Source organism: Gobius niger (genome assembly GCF_951799975.1).
Source record: "Gobius niger genome assembly, chromosome: 15".
Taxonomy (NCBI): Eukaryota; Metazoa; Chordata; class Actinopteri; order Gobiiformes; family Gobiidae; genus Gobius; species Gobius niger.
Window position 1 is genome coordinate 7722765 of NC_136866.1, and position 21565 is coordinate 7744329.

Sequence of the window (21565 nt, forward strand, 5' to 3'; positions counted from 1 at the left end):
GGGTGCACGATACTATCCAATGCTTTTGTTATCACAATATCGCAGTATTGCAGTTACTGTAATATATCTAGTGACTTACTGTTGTAAATCAGAGGGCCAGACATCAGTTTACCTCCCACAGTCCATGTCATTGTGTGTGTGTTTGTCACCGGACACTAACAGAGTCATTGAAACAGTCAGAAGTAACTGGAGCGCGGCTTCTCTGCTGGACATTATAGGAATTTACGATGTGTTAAATGTTTCCTTTGTTCCTCCCTCAGTCGACTTGATCCAACAATTAGGAGAGGCAGCAGGCTGCAGTGCTCGTGATGGCACTGCACCACCTCAGGCCACCTCTGACCTGCCACAGTCTGTCTTATTTAGTAGAAGATACTTTCTTAGAAGTTATTTAGTGTAATGCCTTCATAGGTGCTCTCCACTTTTTTAAGGTTGCCTTACTCTCGTGAGTGTAAAAGCATTGTGTCTAATTAATTACCAGCATAGATCTATGTAATACCCCCTTTGTTTCCCAGTTAACTTTGTGGTTAAATCTGAAACCCTGATGGCACTTTGCCAATGTTAAAATGCCAGCGGCTTTTTCTCATGCCCCTGGTCCCTGAAATAAACCCCATGCCCAGCTCCATTTGGCCAACCAATCTGGGGCGGGGCGGGGCAGGAAGAGCAGAGGTATAGCTTGCTGTAGTAATAATCATAAATCACGGTGAAGCGCTGCCATGCCACATGCCAGACTGCGCACTAATGACCAGAACCATATTTCACTGAGTATTTTTATCTTGTGTGCCCTGACACAGGCGTCTGGAAGCGTCCTCTCGTTTTACGTCGTCAGCACCTCCCCGGCCTGAGCACAAGTTCCTCACATATCTATAAATACAGCCCCCCTCTCTGCTCCCCACGGCAGGACCAGAGCAGTGTGACTTGGCAAAGGGACCTGCTGTCCTGGACCACGAAACATCTTCAGGCTTAGCCCCCGCCCCACACCACCCTCCAAGGAACAGCTGGCCAAAAAAATAGATCCATCTGCCAGAGTCTACAGATTCCACAGTCGTTCCACTTTCATTAAACATGCTTTAACTACACATGGCTCTTTAATCAGCATATTTCATTAGTTAAAGTTTGTTCATCTGAAGTTTTGTTCACAGCTCGTGTCTTTGAGCACATAAACACCTGCGTATGCTTCCTTTGTGCAGAATGTTCTGCCAAGTGTTTTAAGCTCTGACATGTGGCACTAGAGACTGCAGGTCAACTACAGCTCCTGGCTATTCTGGGCTCTGTCACAGCTTGAGCTTTTAATTTATTTGACCAGAATGTGTCAATCACAACGCAACGGGTTAAGGCCTGGGAGTGGGGAGCTGTGGAGATCATGGACCATTCATTTCAGCTTTTTTTTTTTTTTTTTTTTTTTACAATGACCCTGCTTTGGTTTAGTTACACAATTGTCTTCAAAGCATGAGTAGCTCTCTGCAATTGTTGTTGGGTAAAAGAAGCTCGCAAGTTTAAACTTGTTCGAGACCCCAGGATGACAAAGTTTATAAACAAAGAGAGACCTGTCACTTTTTTATTTCCCTGTCAGGTTCATGATTAGATTTGAGGCAAAGTGTGAGGAAGGCTTTGATCCAACTATGGCAGCATGCTAAATACTACTTCAAAACACTTCTGGCTGTTGAGATAGGATCTGGTTCCTGTCCGTGCTGTTAATGTGGCGGGTGCTATTGTGTAACATGTGCTGGTGACAGGCTTGTGCCAGTAATACCAGTCAGTTTGCCACTGGGCTGTCTTCTCTGTGCCAGGGCCTGACATGCTTTATGACATGCTTTATTTCAGATTAGGGAATCTAAATCACAATATGGTTCGGTGACTGAATGCGTGCGCTTCAGTGATAGCAGAGGGTGAATACAGTGCCAAGTGCAGAATCTGACCCTGTTAATGCAGAGCCAAAACACACATGCCCAGCTCAGTCCTCGTGTTATTCTTCCTGATCCACGCCTGGCACCAGCAAAGGCCCTATGCATTTACATGTCATAACCAACTGTTGTTTTTGAAGATATTCCCTGTCCATATGAGCCGTGTATCTTATCACTTTGACCACAAACTTCATGTTACACTGTTGGCTCCACCGGTAGCTGGCTGCTGGTGTGCACTTGACATGTCTCAGCCATGACAGAATGCATGTTCGCCATGTTGGATGTTGCAACTTACACTCTTGAGTCTGATGAGCTGATGATTTGAGCCTGTGAGCCAAATGCTCCAATGGCATTAAGACCTGCGGACATTATCTGGGACCAAATCACCTGTCTTTTTGGTTCAATTCTTGTCTCTAGCAGCTGGCCAGATGTTTCTCTCCATACATCTCCAATACTCGAGAAGAAATAAAGTGTAAAATGGTCCAACATTTCTTCTGTTTATGCCCTGGGACCTTTTTCTTCCTCAGTCCTCATGCAGAAAAGAAATGAACATATAACTTGCTTATTTATTCAGCCTGGTGGTGTCGATACGTGGATGGTTGTGGTGAAGAAGGACACTCAAAATAATAATAAAAATACCACTAAATCCAATCTGTGGAATGAACTCAGCACATTGTTGATCATTCAATTCTGTCTATGTTCCATAATGGCGCTGTAATAACCTAAGCTGATGCAGTTGATGGATAAAGATCTGCAAAGATCTTCTTAAAATTGACTAAGGCCCCGTGTACAATTTGAACAATAGTTTTGCAGAATCCATCGCTCCATTATTGGGTTACCAAAATGATGCCACAATATATTTATCCCCCTCAAAGTTTGTGTGTGCGATGCCAGGAGAATCTGACTTCTCTGCTCCAAATACTGTATAAGTTGAATACTAAATAATATATACATATAAATACTGCCTTCAGCAGCTAAAAAACATAACACTGCAGAAACTGCTCTAATCTCTTAACCCCCGCCTGAACCGAGCACATTACCTCCTGTTCAACTTTACCCAAATCGAAAAGCTTCTTGAAAAAAGCACACACAAAAAAGAAACGTAAATGAGGATGAAAACGCAGCAACAAAAGGATCCAAAAGCGACAAATATGCAACAAAACAGGCGACGAAACAGTGATGAGAATGCAACAAGAAAGCGACATAAAAGTGACAAAACAGGCGACAATAAAGAACCAAAAATGCGACAAAAACTCAACAAAAACATAATAAAAAAAGCACAAAAAATGTGACAGCACGAAAAATACGTTTTGGAGGACGTAGCATTCAAATGATGCATACCACTGGCCTAAAGGCTGTCAGCTCCAGTCGAAAAGCTTTTAGATTTGGGTAACACTGAACAGGAGAACATGTGCTCGGTTCAGGCGGGGATTAAGAGGGTAACCTACAGTCACCTACAAGCCACAGCAATCATCCACATTTTCAAATTAACAACACTCCAAGCATGAAGCTTTCTGAGTCAAAGTTGAATGCTCTAGGATCCACATACCCAGTGGGCTTTGCACATGAAGAATCATGCTCTAATATGGTTAGTCCATACAGTTCAGTTCACATGTCAGTTTTCATTTTATTTTTTACATAGAGGAGATAAATAAAACTGCAAGCGCGTCACTTGGAGCAAACTATTAATAAGAATGTCATTCGGTGCGCCCCTCCTCCTACTCTGAACCCCATTACTCTTTTGGACACTTGCCCAATAGTGTCCGCATGGCAGCTGGACGCATGCGCACTGACGCGCAGTGGTCAATGATGAAGTTGGGTCTATGTTGCGGTGCTGCCTGGTGCTCAAACTTGGACGCGGACTGACAATAATGTAGTTTCACGAAGAAGCGGAAAAGATAGTCTTCCAAAACAACGCGCGACAATCAACTTGGACTTTTTGAATGCCTTCTGTCGCGCGAGTGAGCGAAGTTTGTTATCGGTTGTGGGACGTCTGAGAGAGGAATGGGCAGCAGCGGCTGAGGTGTTTTGGAGCAGACAGTGACCGCGTGTTGACAGTAGGGAGAGCTACAGAGACCGGTGCACTTGAGCATGAACCGCCTCCAACACTGAAGGAACTCGGAGCTGCTGCTTCACGGACAAAATCATCACAGCAGGTCATTTCAGTTCAAGTCTTCTCTATAATATTAACCTATGCTTTATTCTTTATTCGCAAAAATGTTCTTCTTTGATCGTTTTTTTTTTTTGCATAAGGCATCAATTAGATTTTATATGTGCATGTATTTATTTAGAGGATTTAAATAGGCTACATATAAACTATGTCATGCCTTTCATTTTTGGTCACTTGTTTTACTGTTCGTATTAATCTATCAGCATTGTGCAAAATGTTAGGCCTACAGGCCCTAAGGCCGGTGCAGTGCTTTCCACGGAGTTTTAGCTCATCATTGTCTTAATATGTTAATTATTACACACCTGTCTGTATTTTATTTCAGACGATTAAACTGGCGCCAGAAGTGCGTCTCCCTGTGTCTGTGCAGAACCTGCACACAGGTGTCCGCGCTGGCCCCTCTGCACCTCTCCCCTCTTCTTCTTCTTCCACGTGGAGTTTGTGTTTATATTTGATATGTAGGAAATGGGAATCTTACCCCGGGACCGCGCTCTGAAGGGCTTGAATGGCCCTGGCTATTGGCCTGCCCCTAACAACACCACGACGAGATCTGCGCTCACTCCAAATCTGATAGGCCTTCTGCACAGTCATCCACGCAGATAGGATTTCAGATAAGCGCGCATACAAGTTAGTGAGAAGCATTAACATCACGGACAAGATGTATCCGGGATTTGGCTATGGAGGGTTCAGAATAGACTTAAATCATATTATCGCCTTTTCTAACAGTGCGCCATTATCTAGAAAGGCAAACAATAGCCCACGCTATTTGTGCCTGAAAATATTTAACCACCCCTCCTATTTATCTGTTTGGGTTAGCTTATAATTTATATGACTATTTTGGTGCTGAAAAAAATAAAGTAAAAGTCCAATAATAACGTCGTGATTCTTATCCATCTTGCACGCGCTCAAATTGAATTTTAAACCGCTCACATTGGTTACGCACCTCTAATGGGACTTCCAAAGCCTTGTGGAAACATAACTCCTTAAGTGTCTGCTTTTTAACTACGTGTCATGTTAAAATCGATTGATGCGTAAACGATTGCCGAGTCAATAGGCCTGAGTCGAATTTAATAGGCCTATGCGACTTTTCATTTGAACTCCTGCAGCAGTCTGCGGTTTGTTGGACATTGTGCTCTCTTCGGCTTTTATAGCGTGAAATTACCGCAGTGGAGCCGCGCGCACACGCAGCCCGATCCCCGCAATGCCCTGCGCGTTTCTTATGCGCTGTCAATAGCCATAGTGAGAAATATAATTCTCTCTGCAGGGACGCCAAAGGAAATGGCGGGCATTATTGATTCCCAGCGCAGTGTCAAGTAACTTCTGGGAGGGTCTCGAGCTGGGGAGACAGTGCGGAGAGATGTGAAAAGTGCAAGGACCAAGTTTAGGTCAAGAGGATGCAAGTTCGGCCTCTGAAGCTGTGAACTTTTAAAAAAGAAACTGGGAATTTTACACCGGGATTGTTTTTTTTTTCATTAACACTAATCCATGACTGGTATTTTTAAATCTCTCCAATCTTATTATTTTATTTTAAATAACAAATGACTTTGCAAATGACTTGAGATGAACTCTGCATTTTTCCATGCATTTTGTAGTCTACGTTTCTTAGTCGTCAAGGGTATTTCTTTTAAGTGGCCAATCAGATTTCCCTTTCAATCAAACCAGGCCTGACGATGAGAGGTGTAGTGGCTCAAGCTGATTCTGAGAGCAAAATTCAGACAATTTGGACCTTTTTTAAATTGCATGTATGAAATAACTATTTAAGCATTTTTACCATCATTTGCTTAACTTTGTTTAAGTGAAGAACACGTCTTTACATACATTTCAGAACAACCAGTTCAATTTGATTATAGTATAGTTATTATTATAAGAATAAATTACAAAAACACATGTCCACTTTATGCACATCCCATTTTGCACATATAAGCATCAAAATACAGAATATTATACTGTATATTGCCCTTAACACAACAGCTTTTCATGAGAACTTTAACTGATTATTGGCCTTTATGAAGGACTTTATAAAACTGATATAAAGCCCAATAACACTTCTCAAATACATGAACATTATTGTATAGTTTCCGTAAGGCAGAGCGTGAAGCCGAGGCACAGAGAGGTCTGTCCTCCACAGAGGTGAGAGAGGGAGGGGGGCTGAGAGGGAGGGGGGAGGAGAAGGGGGGGGAGGCCCGGGCACAAATCAATTCACCTAAGAGACGCATTATTGTCTTGGGTTTCAGGCGAGGAGCAGCTCAACGCTATGAAAAATTAAAAGGATGCCAGTTAGTTTAAAGGATTGAGCCAGAAAAGCGCACACGCATTTGCACACAGACCATGCTGGGACAGGGACAAGTCTAGCCACTAACTTTTACACCAGATGTCAAAGGTGAAGGCGGTGAAATTGAGATACATTACCATATAAAAGCTATGATCAAATAAATAAATAACTATAACACATCTCAGAAAAGTATCTAAAATATTTTGCTAAAAGGAAGATGATAATAATGGAAATATGTTTGTTTAAGGTTTAAAATGGACTGAAAAACTATTGATATCCAAAACCCAAGTGCCTGTTCTATCAATGATTCTATTGAGCTGTGTTAAGCGGTGCGCCAATTTGCGGACAAGCTATAATCGCTAAAGAATTTACGTGGTCCCACCTTTTCACCTTTCGTGGGAACGCCATGTCCTTTTGTTTGCGTGTGTGTATGCGATTTTGCTCTCCTATTGTCGAGGTGTCACACTTGTCTTCAGGCGCTTGGACAATATGGCTGAGAGTTTATTGTTGCCTTTTGTTGTGGTATCAGCCATTGCGTGACACAAATAGGACGGAACAGAATTGTTTTATTTATTTATTTTTTTAACACACTAAATCCTGGCTTCTTATCACTGTCAAATTTTTTTGAATCGGAGCGCGCCAACCTGTCTCCTGTCTGGTCTGAACGGGGTCACTCGCTGGCTTTGTGTCCACAGTCAGCTTGTGTGTCTGCGCTCCTGGACCAGCCAAGCGGCCTGATCGGTTACATGTCTCTGTTTTCATTGTTGATATTTACTTCTGCAATTCTCTGTCCACTTCGCCCCGGGCTGAAGATGATATGGTGAAGTTAGCGCGGCTGCTTCCCTGCGCTGCGCTCCTGTTGCTCGCTCATTAACAGGGACAGGACATTTCACCTTTGGATAGAAACATTTATGTGTCCTGCACGCGGACATTCATTATCTGAGCAAAGACGGGATCATGTCAATTGACAACAATCAGGAGGCAGTGAGCAACCTTTTCATCAATGCAAGTTATTTTCAGCAATCAAGGTGCTCCTCCCTAACTCTAGTCAGTTTCTTAATTTATTGAAAATATTAGAAAAAATGTCCTTCCCATATAGTTGTTGATTTTCGCTCCATTATTGATTAGTGTTATCATGCTTTTAAACAGTGAGTGTGTGTTAAAGCAAAAAACATGTGAGTGTAAATTAAGCCTAATCTCCTTGACAATTTATCCCACCACAGAAGCTGGCAGGTAAAAAAAAAAATGTCAATGAACACACCACATCGGATTGTAGTTATGGGCAAATGTCCCATTGTGGCACACAGAAAGGGACTGAACCCGGGACATTCTTGTTGAGTGTTAACTGCTGCGCTACTATGGGGCACACTGCGTTTTTCCCTCATTCTGTCTAATATTCTATGTGTCCATTCTGCGTAATGCTATATCTAATAACATTATGTACAGCATCTCAGAAAGTTTTAATTTAAGGACCATTTGTGGGTCCAAACAGCAGTCCGAAGTTTTCAGTGGGGCACGTTGGAATTCTCTGTCGATAATTGTTGGTAATTGTGCTTTGTTGTTCTCCTTCAGTGAGTGGGCAGACCCCTTTAGAGAGAGAGCCATGGAGGCCTCACAGGACCTGAGCGAACAGATGGTGAGTCGCTGCTACTGTATATATGTACATGACTGAGGGAGAGTTACCTTCGACAGGCCACACAGGCACCAGCTATAGATGCACTGCAGCCCTGTATGTGTGCGCTAACAAACAGCAGATGTGGCCCGGCCAGTGTACAATAACCATATGGCATCGGGCAAGATCCAAAGACTTCATTACACACCCATTTAGAAAACATTTGAGGAAAAGTGACTGTAGAATTTAAAATAGTACATTATTTTTTACAGTGTATTTAAAGCAGAACTAAGTAACTCATGCCCCGAGAGGCCATAAGCGCCACTTTTTCTTTTTTTTTACTCATTAATTGTCAGAGTAAATACTACACTGACAGAAAAGACAAAGGAAGAGAGGGATGTTGTACATCCAATTACACAATGGAGATAATTTTTTTCATTCAGACTTTTCTGTAAATACTGTTTAAGTTGCGCTACTCCGCAGTTAGCTTTGCCCTTTAGCCTGTTAGCTTCTTCTTCATGATTCTATTAGTGTGTATTGGTGGCTCCGACTCGGAGGCAGGAAAGTTGCAAGTGTGGTTTTCTGGCCAGAGACACCGAGGCAGATGAAAGACCCCCCCAATCATACCATTAACACTTGTATTACCCCCGGAGGGACTGAAAAAAGGATTTATTAAGGTAAACAAGCTACTTAGTTCTTCTTTAAATTGGTAGCAAGTCCCTTAAAGGTTGGCACTGTGTTATGCCAATAAGGCTTAGGATTGTGTTGTCAAAACTGTTGAGTATACTCTGGGAATAGGGGTACATTCCAATAAACCAATTGAGATTTAAAAATGTAAAATGGAGTTATCATTCAGATACATATACTTTGGATCGGTGTGTTAGATGTTAATTTATCAGGAGTTGTTCAACAGCGTTTATTAGACTATTGTTTTTAGCTAATGTTTTTGTCCATGGACAATGTTAGCTTGTTACCCACAAAATAGCAAAATTATATGGCAACAATAAACAATGCCCGTACATAAAGTGTTTGAATATACTGTATGTTGTTCTTGGGGACGCAGTACTCTTTCTGGTTGCTGTTTTGTCCGTAACCTACTGTTAAAACGCTCCACCCTGACACACCAAAGGCCAGTCACATTCAGCAATAAACTCAGTCAGTCAATAGAAAATCAAAGTATCTAAAACTGATCAAAACCAGATCCATGCTCTTTTCATCGGAGCTATTAAAAAATACTGCATGTCAAATAAGGACTCTGAGTTTGATATTTCTCAAGATTTCATTACATATTAGCTAGTAACTCTCAGAATACATACTTCTACATGTATCCATACAAACTGAGGTGCTACTCTTCTCTTGGTTGATGCTGAAATTGCTGATCGCCTTTTGTAGCCTGGAGAGATAGATGAAAAGTGACAAAATGGATTCCTTGCTTGAGTTAGAAGATCATCTATTCGTATAGCTTATCTGTGTGTCTTAGCTGGTTAACTGAAACATGCATAATAGGCTAATCCTACAGCTAGACACTCTTGAACATGAACCGAGCTCTGGAGATGGGTATTGTTCACCAAAATATGACATTGTCGTCTGCATGCCGTGTAAGAACCAGTAGTGATCTTGGCTTGGTTTGTTGTAAATAGACGACACTTCGAACCCCTCCCTGTTTCCACACTGGTACACATGTAGCCTGCAGGTTGGTGAGTGTCCCTGTGTGCGTCACCTCGCCTCGGCAGCGTCCCACTTGTGCTTGTTTAAAGATCAGGCCAGCGTATTGTTGGGAAAATGATTTTGGCGGCGACCGAGGTGCACTCTTATATTTCAAAGTGGTTAGTCAGCCTCTAGGACAGGTGTAATTTCATCTGACCCCCTCTCTCTCTCTCTCTCTCTCTCACTCTCCGCCCCTCTCTCTCGCTGTCTCTCTCTCTCTTAGCCCTGCACCTTGCATGTTACAGACGCAGTGTGAAGTGGGACAGTCCTGAACTATGTTGTTTTTCACCCACTTTTATGTCAGCCCGGGTTTTAGGTTTCGCCCTGACCCCAGCGGAGCACCGTCACTGCCGCAAACTGACAACAACAACACAAGAAACAACAAAAGAAAAAGAGCATCCATCCATCACGTTGTCCGAGTATGAGACATTGATATTCCACAATCGCAGGCCCCTAAATAGAGGCCTGTATCGTTTATAATGTGAACGTGAGCTGAAGCCGGACGACATTGATTAATTGTTCAAGTTGGAAATGAAACCTCGGAGAGAGAACACGGATTTTTATCAGTACACAGTGCTCAGAGACAGAGGGGACTGGGATATTTACAGCAATATTTATATATAGTCTTAAAACAAATCTACCGGCTTAACTCTCTCACAGTGGTATAGCTGTTGCCTTGATGCAATTCCACATTTTAAATTCAGATTTTAACAATAATGAATTCATAATTCATGATTTCTTTGGCTGCATGTTTTTGGTCCGGCTTCATGGGACAGAGCGGCAGGCTTAGTGTTTAATAGTGTCTATGAGTGTATAAAAGGGTGAAGTGCGGCTAGAGGCATTCAGCAAATTGTCAGAGCGGGGACTCGATGTCACTATGAGGCTTTAACAGGGTTCACACATGTGCTCATTGAATATGTTTAAATATTAATATAATGTTGATGTATTATTAAAAAAAATGTGGAGCAAATAAAATCATAACGTTATTTTTAATGAGATTTACAGTATGGTGCTTGTGCCTTTATATGATTGGATAATTCGTTGTGGGAAAATTGGAGAGAAACTAACAATAATAATATGATATTTATATAATAACATAATAAACTTTATTGTACAGTACTTTTCTAAACAACACAATACAATGGTACAGCAACTAGGGCTGCAACTAACGATTATTTTGTAATCGATTAATCTATCAACTGTTTTTACGATTGATCGATTGGCTGTGAATGGTGTAGAAAAAAAATATTTGTTCCAATTTTTTTGTCACATGACGCTAAAGTGGTGCCGCTTGAGGATATGTTGATGGAGTAAACTTAAAGTAAATGCTTGTTGGATGCTCTTAGCACTAATTCTGCTTTCTGATTAGATGAGACACAAACAGATGTACAAAACACTACAGACCCTATTTTAAAAACAACGTAGGTTTTCATCAAAAATACTACATATTCATGTCATTGTTGCTCTATTTGAGTCTGTGTGAACCAGAAAACAATTAATCGATTACTAAAATAGTTGTCAACTATGCTATCTTCAATAATCGATTAGTCGTCGATTAATCGATTAGTTGTTTCAGCCCTAACAGCAACACATTAGTTACAGAAATAGTAATTAACACAATGGACATAGCCGACGTAAATACAATTACCCGAATGCTTATCCCTATAAAGAGGTTTCAGCAAATATAAAATGAATTTAAACTGAGAAATGAGAGCGTCCAGCTGAAATCTGTTCCCTCACTCTTTTGCTCCTTGAATATTTAATCTCAAAGTGTGTTTTTCTGTCTATACTTTGCTGCAGTGTGAGGACTATGTATCAGGTGACTAACAGTGCCGTCCGTACACTAAGTTTTGGGGACTTGTCTGTTGTTACCTGATATTGTCTTGTAGTCCCCTCACCATTTAAACAGCCCTGCGCCGTGCTCCTGTGTGCTCCACCCCTGTCCCACATGGGGGCAGGGCGCGTCATCTGGGGTGCGCTCCGGCGTCCTTCCTGGCCGCCTGCCTGCCCCGGGACAGGCCTGCCGTCTGGGTTCCTCTGGGAGCTCCACAAGGAGCACGAGGCGGATGATCGGCCGCTAATGCTACTTTTAGCTTGTTTAACTGTCTCTCTCCACCTGTTGTGAGTGAGGAGATGAGATCATGACTGTTTTACTTGGTGATTTTGGACAGGGCTTTGTAGTCTCGAAAATATGTATATATTTATGTGTATGAAAATATCATTTCTATATAGTTTTCACATTTATTGTTTTGATCAAAATCAAACACACAATATGAATCATGCAATGCACATGACACGGTTTGTGTATAGCAAAAAGTAAATGCATGAACATTTTCATTAAATTTTTTGATACGCAAGCTTTTTTGTATAGGAGACATTCTGCAAATTGTTGGATCAGCCGTCATTCAAAAGACATTGGGGCTTGTTAGGGTTAGTATAGCCCTTGCATCTTGGCATTGTGGTCCACCAAAATGTCTTATGGGTCGTTTTTGTTTTTAAATTCAGTCTGTAAGAGGTTCTGAAATAGGAAAGACCAGGGCTGGTGTGTGACAACCAGGTTGGTTACACACACAATAGGGCGACTGAGGGTGACTTGATGTTGCATGTTTAACCTCCTGCTTATGGTGCTGTAATATATTTTCACTCATCAAAACACATTCATATTAGGAGATCATTTATCATCTTTAGAGTCAGACCAATTTCAAGTTGCTAACTAAAATTTTTTGTTTTAAATGTCTTTAGTGATTGTGTTTTGATGTAGGGCCTTGTAGTTTTATGATTTCCTTCTGAAAAATGTAATACTGTAGCTTTGAATTGAGCCATCTTTGAGCTTGTAAACCAACGCATTGTGAGAGTGTCATGTTTTTATGATCATTTTCATGTTAACAGTTTTGCAGCTTTTGTCGAGGCCTTATTTTTGGTGAAAGAGTGAAACAGCAAAGAATAATAGTTCCCAGAATCAAATCAGGACTAAACTGAGTCTGAAATAGACCAAAATTGGACTGAATTATGTCAAAACTAGGTGTAAATTATGTCATGACCAGAAAAACATCTAAATTAAAAGCATTATCAAAGCAAAATAAATTATTTCTTTCTAAGATAGATGAGTATAAAATCATGGAAGAAACCAAGTTCCAGCAGTGGTAAACAGTTTGAGAAGAACTGCTCTACAAGTGTGATCCCGACTACCAGTACTGAACATCTGGTCTCTTTTGATTATATACATTTATAATTTTTCTTTACATTTCACAATCATTGGTGCTCTTTAGTCAAAGTTTACCTGTACTTGCAAATGACGACCTCCGGTCCTGGTTAAGCTCCATAGTCTCAGTGATGTAAGTGTTTCTGCTCATATTTATCATACAGCGGCCGGATCATGTGCTCAGCTTTATACAAACAAACTGGCTCCTAATGTGACTGAAGTCCAGAACACTTTAGGAAGTATAAAAGAGGGGGTGCAGTGTTGGAGGGCCTCTGGGATTTACACATGATTTTTAATGTATGACCAGAAAAAGAAAAATAGTGAGATGAAAACAGAGAGGAAAGGGATGGTTTAGCCATAGCTGTTCCGCTGGTGCGCTGGGACGCTCCCGAGTGCGGCAGCTGTCCCGCTCTGAGAGAGGCAGAGAGAGAGAGACAGATAGGGTGGGCAAGCAAAGTCAGAAAAGGAAAGGGGTCGGGTTGCACCTCTTTCACCCCTACAACCCCATCCAGACACATTCACACAAACTTACATGCAGCAGCAGGAGCTAAATGCGAGCACAGCCCTGCCCCGAGTGCCAAGATGGCATTGGCGTCATAGACAGTGGTCCCAAATCTGCCCGGCGACAAGCCCATGCGGACAGAGAGGTAACAGCAGCTCCTGGCATCCCTGTGGTGGGCTGGCATCCCGCAGTGGCACCATGCACTACTTGAGTTTCTTGTAACTCTGGTCCTTCCAGGATTTACATAGAGCTGACAGCTCAGAGACGCTCAGGCAGACGGCTGCTGCTTTAATTCATAATCTCTATTCAACATTTATTAGGGCATGTCAAACTGTGTTTTATGTTGTTGAGTAATCTTACATTAATGAAGCAGGGTCAATAAAATACTGATTGCCTTGATTCCAGTATTGTAGATGAATATTTCCCTACTGCTTCTTCTACTTTTTAGCCAACTTGAGTCTGCCGCACTGCAGCTTCTAAGCCCCGTCTAACAGAGGTGTGGGGTCAGCAGGTTACAGACAGACTGTGAGCCAATAGCAGTGAAACGTGGTCCAATCCCCCCAAACACACTAATGCTCAGAGAACTGCAGAATCCATCTGATCCAGAATAGCGTGGGTTGCGCTGGGCAGACCCACAGACAGGAAACCACAGCATGCGGATGGGCCTGTCTGCTGCGTCACAGAGGAGAGAGGGGCTATTCTGTTTTACAGATATATCACATAACTGGTTCACCTTAAGATCCAAAATACATCCCAAACAATCAGATATTATCATAAATGAATTATTTGCATTGTGAATTAGTTGTAATTGATACATTTTATGTATCAAGACATCTGGCCAACTTGATGCAACTGAGGGCTGTATCTCACAATGGAAGATTTAGTTTTACAGAACAGACCTACATTTGAACTGGGGGATTATCAAGTTTTTGGGGTGAAAGCTTAAGGATAAAGAATCCAATTTTTAATCCATAATTTTGATTGATTTTATCCATATAAAATGGATCTGTGTCCACTTGCTGTTGACTAACATCTGGACATGTAACAAAGTATTGTTAGATAAGGCATGTTTACTCTACAAGCCCAAAGTTGCAGCATGGTGGAGCTATATTAAAAGTTAGCATTTCCAGAGTCGTCTTTTGTCTTTATCCATAGTTTGGAAATAGAAGTGTCAAAGTGTCAAAGCATGTTGTAGTAGAGGAAATGGACTTGCGACTGTGGTGCTTTGGTTTCAGAGGAACGGCCTGCAGCGAGAACTTCCTCTGCTCTGCTCAGAGATTGGGTTTCTCTCTAATCAAGGCTAATGCACTGCTGGCCCACAACATCACTGACTATATTTATACATATTTGACCTACTGTATGGTCAATATCGATACATCCATTGCAATAGAAGCATACATTTCTAATTATTAACGTGTCAGGCATATAGTTTAAACAAAGGTTACTATGGATATTACAGTGTTGGTTATTGTGTAAGGATAGCTACAGTTATTCAAACCATGAAAAAAATACTGAAACTTTTGTTTTTCTTGTGCTGCTTTACAAAAAGAGAATTCAAGCCTATTGGCATACTGCAACGTGTTGCATTAATTTCAATAAAGCTAAAAAGTTTCTGTTTTGTTAGACATGTTTTCTGATTTTATGTGTACAAATTAAATCAGACCAAATACCAGGAGTATCAGTATCTGTAGTAAAGAGGCTTATGCCTCAAACTGTCTGGAACTCTTGTCTCTCTGATCCCATGAGTATCTGTCCTGTCCTACCTCCTCTCCTGAGTCTGTCTGTTTGGGACAGAGTGATGATTCAGGGCCTATTGTCAGGCAGCAACCTGATCCCGAGCGCCCAGAAGAGGGGCGATGGAGCGGGGCGGTGGAGGAGGGAAAGATGACAAACATACAGGGGTGTTGGGACGGTCTGCTGTCTCCTGCCCCAGGGCAGTGTGTCTCACCTGCCTGTCCTGTCGCTCCTTTGGCTTCAATGGGCTGGTGTTTTCCCTCTTCGTAATCTCTATCTGGATCACACCCTGCTCTGTCTTAGTGGCCTGTTCAGGTTATTTTGTGGAGTGGTTTGCATTAATAATAGTGTCCGTTTTTGTATACATTTATGGATCTTATAGGACCACTTGTTGGCCAAGTGAGTTTTAAGGAATGGACACATAAAGATAAGCAAACAATAATTTAAACACTTATTCATATGTGGAGATTAGTTTTACCTATTTGGAAGTCAGAGAAGCTGGAAAGAACCTACTAGTCACACTTATTGGATAATTCTCTGGATAATTTTAAGATTTGCCATGTATGAAGAAATTCACAAAATGTCCTGGTGACAGTGGTTAACAGCACAGTAAATGTTGAAAAGTGTTGTATGAAAGTGAACAATTGAAAATAGAGTGCAACACGGTTCACGTTGCACAGAGAAACAGGCAGTAGTTAGATTCACAAAGCAACAATACAATGTCAAGAAACTAGATACATGCATACATACATACATCATATCTGAGATATTTGCACTCAGATCAGCCTCATGTAACCTCTGAGATGTTTTTATTATTTTATTTGAAAGAACACTTTACAATATATGGTTTAAGTCACTCGACTTTGCTTTAAGTGCTGCACTTGCGCCACCTGTCTGCTCACATCTGGTTTGAATGGAAGATTTAGTGTTTTAGAGTAAGGTGCGAGGGAACATATCACACTGTAGAGACCATAGTCTCCGTGTGTCAGAGGGCCGCTCTAACTCCTCATTATGTTGAATGTAACAGACGCGGCGTGTATATGCCCTCTCTTCTATGGGCCTTTTCACGATACCTGCCTTCTGCCTCAGTGATGTCAGAGCAGCATTATTTAACAGGCAGCTGGAGGCCATTCATCATTTAATTAAAAGGCTCTGAAAAAGAGCACAGACCTAATGAGATTAGCTTTAATTATTGATGCCGCTTCTGCCACAAACACACTCATATAGACACATACTACACACAACACAGTCAGTTATGGGGCGGCTCCTGGGACGCTCTTAATGTTGTGTAATCTTCATAGAATCAGGAATATAGTTATGAGCACCTTCCTTTAGTTTGAAATCAATAATACCTGTGCTATTGCAAACAAGTTGCAAACACTGTGTTGTAGTGATTGTGTTGAGTTTTGTGCATCAGTCAGAGTGGAGTGGCGGGAGTGAAGCAGTCACTGTGGTTTTATGCTTCTGTTCTTGAAGGAGGCATCTTAATATGGTGTTGCATTTAGCTTCATGTTGATTAAAAATATACTGAGATTGTTGTGTAAGCTTTTTGTTTGCAAATTACATTATTTACATTATTTTTTTATTTTCTGCACATCAAGGTGAGGGTTAGCGTGCAGTCATGTAAAATTTTAAACTGTGGGCTCCTAATTCAGCATATGTGTAATAGTATATCTATAGAGTCATAGTTTGTGGTTGTGTGACTGAGGCGCGACAGCCGTGACTCATTCGCACCATTTATCATCAGGCTGAGAGTCGCTGCTGGTCAATAATTCAGAGCTGCTGTATTTTTCTATTAAACTAATTGAATGGCAAGGTGCTTTTGTGATGGCGAAAGATAGAGAAGTGCATTTACAACAAGAAGTTTGAATTCGAAGAAGACAATTTATCCAAAGACACACATTTGTGAATTCCAAGTGAACTAATGTTTGAAATAAAAATCTTGTGTAGATAGTTCATTGTTGCCAAAATGCATAAAAGGCAAAAACAGTTTCTCTGCTCAGTGGCCCATGGATCAAATATGGCCCTCAGACCAGTGAAAAATCTGTTTACTCCACCAGTTGGATCATTTTCTTACTCATCAAACAAACAGCTGTCAATTTTGACTTCTTAAAGATTAGTTGCAATATGTCAATACCAATATGTGGTGGTCCCCTTTATACTTTGTTTTTTTTACACAACCCGTGGTGAGAAAATAAGACACCTATGTTAAAATGTCAGACAGTAACCTCCCCGTCCATCCCACTGGCTGCCCTTGAAGCTGTGCCCCCATGCTGTTTTATTCATTTCTGCTGCTGTCTTCTGAAGTGTGGTTCTTTGACACTGACTTGAGTAATGTCCGTGTGTCTGGTCGACTGTGCGTCGGTGTAGGTTTCCTCCTCCAGTTGTTTTTTTAATCACTCTCGTCAGATTAGCAGAGCAGGGGCACTCGAGGCCAAACACTTTACAATTGACAGCGCAGAACCACCACACGCTCACGCGCACACACACACACACACACGCATGCATACATCCATCAGTGACTTTTCATTTGTGTCCTATAAGTAAATCTTGTGTGTGATCTGCTCAGAGACAGTCAGGAGCCACTTGGGCAGGCAGACAGAGGACCACCAGGACAGGGAGCAGAGGGCATCGTTCTCCTTCATTGCTCAAGTAGCCTCTAAATAAGCATTGTATATTCTGGACATGGATACTGGCCCACACAACACTTAAATCAAACCATGCCAACAGCAGTAGCTCAGTTTGCAGAGTACACAAACGCAACAATATTTTGGCAGGTTCCCATGTAACTAACAGCAATGAACACTGCTATTGTGTCCTTTAGCATGACGCTTTGCCTGAATGAATGTGTCACTGATTTCTGGGGGGTGAGCTTTTATGGGTGTTCTATGGTTAGACTTTTTTGATGTTATATGATATATATTTACTTTATTTTGACCCATAAAGTGCATACAGGTGGCATGGCGATGCAGCGGTTAGCGTTTGTGCCTCACAGCAAGAAGGTCCGCAGGTTTCCTCTGGGTACTCCGGTTAACGTGTATAATAGGTTCCTCTCTGGGTCCAGGACTCCCCTGGAAATGAAATTCCTAATCTCAGTGGGACTTTCCTGGTTAAATTAAAAAAATATATTCCACTTCCCTTCAACATTTTCCATTTCATTAACAACTTGAGTTTTATTTATGGTGGACATAAACAGTGACAGTGAAGTACAAAGTATAACTCTCCAGTAATGAGTTTTCTTACACATGAACAATTTTAGCTGAATTGTCATGGGATATAAATCATGCATATTATGGTTACTTTATGTCCCATACACTGTACTAAGGTGCTATAAGTTGTTATCGGTTTAACTTTTTTAGGATGAAAAGCTGTTTCAGGCCTCCGACTTCCTATAATTGTATTGACTTGAAACTCCCTGAGGTCAGTTAGAGCAGGGGTCTCTTCAGACTCTTTGCATCACATCATACACCTCTGCATGCGGTTGTCAACATATGAAACGACTGGACAGGGTTCTTGGATGACTGAGAGCCTACAAAAACAACAAACACTGCTAGAAATAGATGAGCTGTTGAAATCAGTTGACTTAAAAATAATTCATGATCATCACCAACTCCTCATCTGTATATTCTTAGTGCCTAATTTGAGCTTGGTGATTTCTCTCCGTTTCTTTCCCTGTCCCATTTTCGAGACAAATGTCAGACTTCGTAGCTCGAGGCGTAGAAACTGGTGTGTGCTTGTACCTTTTCTTTGGGTTAAAAGAAACGGAGAGAGGCCCCTCCCCCTGCGCCTCTACCTGTTCCACTGACTCGCCCCTTTCACTCACTGACTCCCCTCCCTTCCTCTTTCATGGCTTCTTCGTCCGACTGAAAAAGGGGCATTTTTGGAGGCATAAAGAGAGGGATAGTTTTACACCTCCCCAGGCTGAGGGAGCTGTGGGGGCAGGAGCGGCCCAGGAGCCACAGTACAATGTATTTTACATGAAAGGAAGGGGATAGGGTTACCGCGGCGATAAGCACTCACACAAATGGCTCGGGCAGGAGCTGTAGAAGCTGAAGCATTAGGCCTGTGCAGGTACAAGGGCATTAGGCCTGTGCAGGTACAGGGGCATTAGGCCTGTGCAGGTACAGGTGGTATAAGGCCTGTGCTTGTACAGGGGCATTAGGCTTGTGCAAGTACAGGTGCATTTGGCCTGTCCTGCACAGGCCAAATGCCTGTAGGCCTGTGCAGGTACAGGGGCATTAGGCCTGTGCAGGAACAGGGGTATTAGGCCTGTGCAGGAACAGGGGTATTAGGCCTGTGCAGGAACAGGGGCATTAGTCCTGTGCAGGTACAGGGGCATTAGGCCTGTGCAGGTACAGGGGCATTAGGCCTGTGTAGGTACAGGGGCATTAGGCCTGTGCAGGTACAGGGGTATTAGGCCTGTGCAGGTACAGGGGTATTAGGCCTGTGCAGGTGCAGGGGCATCAGGCCTGTGCAGGTACAGGGGTATTAGGCCTGTGCAGGTGCAGGGGTATTAGGCCTGTGCAGGTGCAGGGGCATTAGGCCTGTGCAGGTACAGAATCACCTGGCTGGAGGATTAACCTATTGTGCATGTTTTTGCCGTTCTTGGTATAGCCTTTGCGATGCCCAATCCCGTCAGACCTTGGAAGCTAAGCAGGGAAGGGCCTGGCAGGACTTGGATGGGAGACCGTTTGGGAACACCAGGAAGCCTAGCGAATGTAGTGTGTGAGTGACTGAGTGAGTGGTGGTGGTAGGAGGGGCCGATGGCGCTGACTGGTTGCCTCGCTTCCATCAGTCTACCCCAGGGCAGCTGTGGCTACAATAGTAGCTTACCACTACCGAGTATGGAGTGAACGAATAGTACAATGCAAAGCGTCTTTGAGTGTCCAGAAAACTGCTATATAAAACTAATGCATTATTATTATTATTATTATTATTATTATTATTATAATGTGGTGGTGAGTAGCTTGCCTGGAAACCAGACTCACGGTTGTACCAGCGATTGAGTCAGGTGACCGTGGCATCAACTATATTTCAAGAGCGGAACAATGGCAAGCAAACAGGAAGCGGAGTAAACCAACCAGCGAAGGGCAGATGTGTGCCATTGATGCGGTCTTATTATTAACTGTAATACCATGGTCTCTGCGTCATCCAATTATTTCTGATAATAGACACCTCGTTGTGCATTATCCCTTACTTATGCATTATAATTCAAACAGGATTATAAATCACGAAACTCACCCATTGTCTCTCGGCACTCTCCGGCGCCATCTATGGATTGTTATTAAGAGGACTTCCGCATTCCATGAGTGACGCTGCTCATCCCTATGTTAAAAAAGATACAGGGGGATCATTCTGAGCGTGAAAGGCTCGGGTATTTTGGGTCCACAGCAGTACAGGCAGGATGTCCAATACATCCCATGCCCCCCTGCCCTATTTAAAATAATAATAATAATCCACATGTGTCTGTAAAACAATATACTATACTCTCTGACTCTCTCTGACTTCAAAATGCAGGCACAGGCTTTAAAGTCATCTACTGTTAAAAAACGAGCAGTAAAAACACTGCTGTGGATTCAAAAGTGTTTACAGACCAACAGTGTGACTTCAGGGGTTACTGCTCTGCAGCTCACTTATCTGTCAGGACTGAGACAAACTACTGTTGTTCCACTTTAAGACCAAAGTCCCTCTCAAGGGCCTCTTAAAGAGACAGGACGCCCCTGTGTCCTGCACGCTTAAAACACTCCTAATGTCAACAAAAGCCCAAAATGTGTCCCGTGTCTCTAACACAGTCCTCTGATGTGGACACACTCTGTATTGGTTCTTTTGTATCTCACTCCTCATGTGTGTTTTAGGACGCCTTGCCACACTGCCTTCTCTTCTTGCTGTGAAAATATTTCATCGGGGATGTTTTTGGACGACCCCCTCCCGTTGGGGTCCGGTGTGGCTAATAATAAAGTGCTTGAGTTGTCAAGCGTTCCTGCAACACCCTAATCTGTTCTGACAGCTACCCTCCACATCCACGCTCCTGCACCGTGCATGTACTCACACACTGACCTAAGACCCGAACAGGCACTCTATCAATCTGAACGTTTATTGGACGATTGGTGTTGTCGCCATGGAGACTGGTCTAAAGATGGTGACTGCTCGGTTGGAGACAGTGGCACTGGTCCAAAATGGTCTAAACGTCAAGAGACCTGCTTCATCACACGTTGCAATTAAAACGCTGCCCTCCATTCAAATTCATGTGGTCTGAATTCTTGTGACAGAGTTTTTGTGGAAGTTTTATTTACATTTCTTCTCTCTGTGAGAACAGAAATTTACACAGAGGCTTACAGTACCTCCAGATAAATGGGGAGTTAGTTACTTCCAAATTATTTCCAAATAACTAACTGCTGACTGTAGGGATTCTGATTACAAGCAGAATCCCTACAGTCACTGCTCAATGAACTGTTCGTCCACTGCCAC

The 21565-nt window shown here is 42.4% G+C and overlaps 1 protein-coding gene across 1 annotated transcript in view; it reads left to right on the forward strand.

Moving 5' to 3' along the window:
- Window positions 1-3727: 3727 nt before the first annotated feature.
- The window catches only part of eya4 (EYA transcriptional coactivator and phosphatase 4), a 37575-nt gene continuing 19737 nt past the window's right edge, over window positions 3728-21565 (forward strand). The window contains exons 1-2 of the mRNA XM_079572127.1: window positions 3728-4057; window positions 7913-7976. Of these exons, the coding sequence (XP_079428253.1) occupies window positions 7944-7976 (33 nt within the window). The 5' untranslated portion in view covers window positions 3728-4057; window positions 7913-7943. The remainder of the gene's footprint in view (window positions 4058-7912; window positions 7977-21565) is intronic.